At 37.5% G+C, this 6897-nt stretch overlaps 1 protein-coding gene across 1 annotated transcript in view; it reads right to left on the bottom strand.

The window, feature by feature from the left end:
* LOC105623455 (membrane-associated guanylate kinase, WW and PDZ domain-containing protein 1-like) overlaps window positions 1-3787 on the bottom strand; it is an 11637-nt gene extending 7850 nt beyond the window's left edge. Inside the window, exons 1-8 of the mRNA XM_012204848.1 lie at window positions 3739-3787; window positions 3411-3630; window positions 2897-3300; window positions 2625-2813; window positions 1414-2542; window positions 1066-1201; window positions 422-964; window positions 102-272 (exon numbers count right to left, since the gene is read on the bottom strand). Coding sequence (XP_012060238.1) covers window positions 102-272; window positions 422-964; window positions 1066-1201; window positions 1414-2542; window positions 2625-2813; window positions 2897-3300; window positions 3411-3630; window positions 3739-3787 — 2841 coding nt within the window. The remainder of the gene's footprint in view (window positions 1-101; window positions 273-421; window positions 965-1065; window positions 1202-1413; window positions 2543-2624; window positions 2814-2896; window positions 3301-3410; window positions 3631-3738) is intronic.
* Between the last annotated feature and the right edge of the window lie 3110 nt (window positions 3788-6897).

The raw sequence follows: 6897 nt of genomic DNA, 5'->3' as shown, positions 1-6897 counted from the left end.
ATTATTCACATATCAGTTTGATATTATTTATTGTTTGTTTAATTCGTAACAGTCAATGAGTTTTATTCAATTAAACCGAAATATATTAAAATTTTACTCACTCTAAGTCGATTGTCAATAGACGCTGGGCCATTATCTGCGATTTGCAAAACAAATAATGGCATGTTTTGAAATTCACGGCCACCACGTATACTGAAGCCAAAACCTCGAGTGCCCCGAGTTAATTCTACAGCATGGTATTGACCTCCATCTCCATCTCCTGTAGGCTCGTCCTAAATAAAAAAATTCAAAATTTAATTGTTTGTTTAATCTTTACCTAGTATGGATAATAAGTAAAAAAAAAGAAAATAACACTTAAAGCATAGTATATTGCTAAATTTAGATCATTAAATTACAAACTTTTTTTAAAGAAAGTCTATACCTTTTGTGAAAGAGATGTATTGCTACAGCAATCGTCTAATGGATATCCGATCGTCAATGTAACGGAATAACCAGAATCTTTAATTAAATTTACGATATCTTTGTGGCAAACGTTCGTGATATCTATATGATTGACAGCGAGAATATGATCTCCAACGTTCAATCTTCCGCATCTTTCAGCAGGCGAGCCTTCGATTATCCTGCCGATCGTGGAACCGGCTTTATTGACGGAGGAGATTATCACAAAACCAAATCCTTCATTTTCCATTCGAGTGACAGTAACATCGTATGGATATTGAAGATTCATCTGTCGACCGTAAGATGACTGGAGATTCTCTTGAAAATGCTCCTGTGTATTGATTCGACGTCGTATTCCCAGAGTCACTCGGCCATTTTGCGCTGCCGCTATCATTAGTTGCACTACATGATGATGCGAAGAATTCATGACGCTCTCTCCATCAACAGACATAATCAGATCGCCAGTACTGAGTCTGTTATCAAGATCAGCCGCTCCACCAGGAACGATATGACCGACCGAAACCTGCTAACCGTAATATTTTTAATATTTTCCGTTTTTATTAAATATGATTATCTTCAATTTTGCAACACATGAGAGTAACGTTAATACGGATCATTAAAACCAACCTGAGATCCTTCTTCTGTACCACCCACTATTCTAAATCCAAATCCTGTATCTTGTCTCACTAAAGTCACTAAAGTTTCTATCCATTCTATATCGGGTACCATTGGACAAACCAATTCGTTCGTGTATTGAGGATATCTTGAATTAATATCAAATAAAATGATTTTATTTCAATATTTTTTAATTTTTTGTGTACATATTATATAATTATATAATTATATAATTTATAAATGATTCAATAATTTTTAAACATGTTTTATCTATCTAATAGTTAATTTGAAAGCTTTAGAAAATAAAAACAATTATAATTTTTTTTAAATCTTAATAAGAATGACGAACGATATACATACCGAGATATAGAACTGGAATGTGGTTGTTCATGCTCGAAGCTGGTGGTCTCTTTCCGCTTATCCCAGATCTCGCCAGTGTCAACATTCTGCTCCTGTCCAATGGAATACATATTATAATCTTCATTGTATTGGGAATGCGATTGAACTGGATAAACATCCTTGTAGTAGTCGGAATGCATGTATCCGTTCTGCTTGAGCATATTATTATGATGCGAGATATCGATAGAATACATGTCGTTATTAATATTCAACTTGTCATTTGCCACCCAGTCACGCTTCGGAACGTTCCTGATGGAATCGTCGTCGAGATTCATCGCCGTGAAATTGTCCGACAGATTGGCTGTGATGTTAGCTTTGTACGGATCCGAGTAATACATTCCATGTGAATAGTCGGAGTACTTATAATGATTATCCAGCGGATTTAATTCGTTTTCGCCTTGCACTTCATTCCAGTTCGACCTGCTCGCGCTGGTTGGCGACTTGGGACGATTTCTTGTGTCGATCAACGGTGTTTTCGGTCTGCTAGGTATTACCGTTTTCGACTGAGTGCTGTAGATATCTGCGGTGGGTGTTTTACTTCTGAAAAAATCTTGCGCGCTCTTCTCTTTTTTTTCTTTCGACTTTGTTATTGTTCGCTGAACATGTATCAACGCCTCCTCGCTGCGTGGGCAATCTTTCAGCACTTGCACTACCTCCGAGTGGCACATATTTCTGACATTGATATCGTTTATGTTGACCAGAATATCGCCCTCCATCAAATTCTTACAACGTTGACGATCCAGAATCTTCTTGACTTTCTGACCATGAGCAGAATCCGCTATCGTAAACCCGAATCCCATAGCTCCCTTTACAATAGCGATGCTCAGAAATTCTGGTTTGGAAGACACCGACGGATCCTTACAATCGTTCAGATCGCTGCTTTCCGACAGCAAAATATCCGTGCTGCTCGGTCTTTTTATTGTGTTGATTTTGTCCGAAATACAGAGATCGGGCATTGAATTGACGGACGTCGTGGCGAGATTCTCACCGTTTTGCAGACTATGCACTGGCAAGAACGTAGAATCGAGAAAATTGAAACGTCCGTTATCTGGGAGAGACGAGTTCAAATCCATGTACATTGCGGGATCTTCTGTTGAAAACAAATCTATAAGTCTAATTCTTCTCAAATAAAAGCATCAGTATATATTAAGTATCATTAGGATTTGCTTTACCTGGCGCGTTGACGGCGATTGTGGTCACAACTTCTGTATTAGGATCATTAGGATCAAAAGGCAATGGATAACCTCGACACACTTCCAAAGATACCGTCTCGCCGCTACCAATTGACTTGAATACATTTACCATCTCATTATGTGTGAATCCCAACACGCAGGTATCATTAACATATACTAACACGTCCCCTAAAAAGAAATACAATTGTGCGGACAGATGCGGAAACGGAAATGAATTACACGCTTGAGAATTAGCGGTATCTGGAAATTACCGGTTTGTAGCTTCCCATCCAGCCATGCTGGACCATTTGGCACGACGCTTTTAATTTGGAGGAATTCTTCCACGGTATCATCACCACCGACAATGGTGAATCCCAGGCCCCGCGAACTCTTTATTAAGGTAGTTCGTATCCTCTGACCCTTCAGTTTATCGGGATTTCTGGTGAAGTTAGGACTCTTCCTCTCGAGCATGTTCTGTTGCGCTCTTTTCGCTTGCAACACCGGATTTTCATATTGAGTTCTACGATTCACGTGATCGATGAAGTACGTCCCGTACAGAGTATCATCGATTTTCTCCCAACCGTAGGGTAACTCATCGTCAAGACATTCTTCCAGAGACCTTTTTTGAAATTTCGATAGACGCGGGTCCAGCCAGTGAGACGTGCCCGTATTGTGGCTGCAATATAATTCACAAATATATAAAAGTTAAATCAAGATTAAAATTAAACTATGTTGATAGAAATGAATATTAAAATCTCATTAATAAACACAATGTTGCATACATACTCTATGAAATAAACTTCTCCCGTATCCGTATACGCCTTCTCCCAATTAGGTGGTAATGGACCTAATTGATCCTCCGTGGCTGGAGTGCGATTTCGAGCGGCTTGTTCTTGATCCGAGGTTCCTGTGCTCTGCTCTGATCCCGTATTGTACAGATACGTCGGTGGAATTCTTCCTCCATCGCTTCCACCAATTGTTAATATCTCTTTGTCTAGACTCTCTCCTTTAACATGAGACGCGCATTAATTTTGCAAAGAACCATAAATTGAATTATCTCGATATATCCGAATACAATAATCTCGATATATATCCGAAGACAATAAATAATTACCATCGTTGGGATTGTCGATAGACGCCGTATCGTCCGTTTTCGCGGCCATCTCAGAGTCCTTACGTTCGTCTCAAAAGCCTGATAAGAAAAATGTAACTATCATAAGATAATTTTATTAATTAAACATCACAAATAATTAATTAAATGTAATTAATTAATATGTAATTAAATGTAACTTAATAAATCTAAGTAAAATTAGCGTTAATCTTAAAGAGAAGTTGAATATAAATTCCATCAACCGGGAAAGAAACTCCAAAAAAAAGCTAAACATAGCTTATAAATATAGCTCAAAATATAAACATAAATATAGACAAAACTTAATACATATGCTAGAAAACTGAATTAACAATTCCCATGAAATTTTCTTTAGAATATAGAAAAATAAACATAATAATGAAATATAGACAAATAAATGTAACTAAAGAAAATTTAATACATATGCCGGAAAAACAAATTAACAATTTTTGAAGTTTTCCTTAAAATTTAGAGAAATAGAATATATTGAGAAATAAACATAATTAATAGAAATAACATAATTAAATAAAGCTTAATATCATATACCGGGAAATTAAATTAACTCCTACGGAATTTTCTTTGAAAGTAGAATATAGAAAAAAAAATTCATGAATTATTACATAAAATACGTTGTTGAAATCTTTGATCGTTTACACAAAGACCATGTACTAAACAATGTATAACGATGGAATGATGGATGAACATCGTCTCGCATTAAGTATATACGATCGAAGGTTCAACCTCATAATTAAAGCAATTCACCAGAGCCTTAAGATTGCCGTTCCGAAGAAAGAGAGCGTCAATCGAAAGACACATACACACACAGAATTGTATTGCTACGTTCTATCACATACGACGAAATATGCACAGAATGATCTCTAGAATGTATCGTAATTAAGACTCGTCCCTACGAAGCAGCGTGCAACACGCGTCACGTATCACGTTGCACGCGTCACGGACGGTGGGTCTCTTCTCTCTTTCTCCTCGACGATTGGGGTGCCCGGTTTTGATAACATTTTGAAAACGATGTACAAGCAAAGAAGATATGTAGAAAGTAGAACGATCTTAATCCAGTCTTAATCTTCGCAACCGTTACAGCGTCCTATAACCGTTTCAGCAATCGCACCTTCGATAAGAGAGCATCTCATTGAGCCACATTGAAAACAAGATCAACGTTCACTCCAGCTAAGTTCCGGAGCGGAAAGGAAGCAAAAAGAAGCGAAAAAAAAATCCGTAGAAAATACAAAAAGCGGAAGGTGCGATCGTGGCGACACGTATTTTCGATCTGCTCCGATCCGCGCGGATTCCGGTACGAATTCGATCACGTGCTCGTGATCTTTGGGGCTCAACTTGACGTCGCTCCAACCGATCGCCACACGCGTTCTCAGACGGACAGGTGTCCGCGGGACGGGGCGCAATTACATAAAGCGAGGAAAGGAACGCCAGCGCGCGGGAGGGAGGGACCAGAAAAGAGAGAGAAAGAGAGAGAGGAAGGGGAAGGAGAGAGGGAGGGAGGGAAGAGAGAGATGGAAAGAGAAAAGGAGGAGAAAGAAACACGCATGCAGGGTATGGTAGGCGAGCGGCCACCGCACGAACGTGAATGCATTCTTACGAATGCATTCACCCGTGCGCGGTGCGCGAGCGGTGCCGCGATCGCGTATGACGCGCGATCATTAGGTCCATTCGTCTTTGGAACGGCGCTCTCCTGCACTTTCTACTAGAGATCCTGATATGTACATTCGATTTAGATGCTTCCAGTGCTTTCAGCACGCCCAGTAAACGAGAATGGATTAAAATTTTTTTCTAATGCGTATTTTAAATGCGTAGCGAATACCTTTTTTTGGATTTAGTTGGATTCAATTGGATTCAATTAGAAGTTGGACTCAATTGGATGCAACTGGATTGAAAAACTGCATTTCATTCACATATTCAAAATTTTGAATTGAACAGTATTCACAATGCACAGAAAAAGCTAATATTATTTTTAGATTGAAAGGCATAGAAATATACTCCATGCAATTATAAATGAATAAAAATGCATTCAGGATTGAAAAGTATTCATTTTAATATTCGTGAATCAATATTTCTGAAAATCTGAATCCATTCCAATTCATTTCAATCCATTCTCGTTTGCTGGGCGTCTATCCTTACTCAAGCAAAACGAGTCACGATAACGTCAAAATAACATTAAAATGAATCGAAAATAATTGAAAAATAACTTTTAACGATCATTTTGGAATCATTTTGACATCATTTTGACATCATTTTGATATCATAATGACTTATTCTGCTTAAGTTTTTTTATTCTCGCACACTCTGGACGATAAATTGAAGTGAAACAAATATATTATATTTGTTTCACTTCAACTAATTTGCATCGTTGCAGAAAGTGCACAAATAAGAACAGATCTCTTATTTTATATTTAATAAACAAGAAAAATGATGAATGAATGATTCAAAAGAAAAATGATGATTAAAGCATGAATGAGCCTCTATAATGAGTCTGGCCAAGAGTAATTTTGGTCAAAAGAAGAATGGGAATGAAGAGAATATTATATTGTCTCATTTTATATATACATGCTCATTCTAGGACTTTTGCATAACGTATGAGAAAATCAGAACCAATCAGAGTTCTTTATTGTATTGTAAAGAAAGGAAATGCAAGAATCTGATTTGTTTTCATACGTCATACGTTATACAAGACTCTGTGTTTCCTAATTTATCAAAGTTATAAACAACGACTAATCAAATATTTGACATCTTATGACCAGACTGTTATAGTCTCTACTTTCTACATACAAAGCAGAGAAAAAGAGGACAGCGAACCGTACAAACGGATTTGACCATCCTAAGGAGAACAAAAAAAACAAAATAATGTCAATTCAACGTCGTATTGATCGAATTTGTTATTTTTTTTGTCATGATTTAATCAATATGACACTATTTTGACTTTCTTGTTCTTTGTAGTACACACGTGTGTATATTTTAGCCGTTTTCTCCTCGCAGTGCTTTTGCATACGAGGTGAAATAGATGCAGGTGAGACAGGCAGGGAAGAGAGAGAAAGAGAAAGAGAGAGAGAGAGAGAGAGAGAGAGAGAGAGAGAGAGAGAGAGAGAGTATACTGAGACGTACGACGACGACGAC

The sequence above is a fragment of the Atta cephalotes genome (assembly GCF_000143395.1).
Source record: "Atta cephalotes unplaced genomic scaffold scaffold00058, whole genome shotgun sequence".
Taxonomy (NCBI): domain Eukaryota; kingdom Metazoa; phylum Arthropoda; class Insecta; order Hymenoptera; family Formicidae; genus Atta; species Atta cephalotes.
The sequence above is the reverse complement of the archived record's forward strand: the minus strand, read 5'-3'. Positions and strand labels throughout refer to the sequence as shown.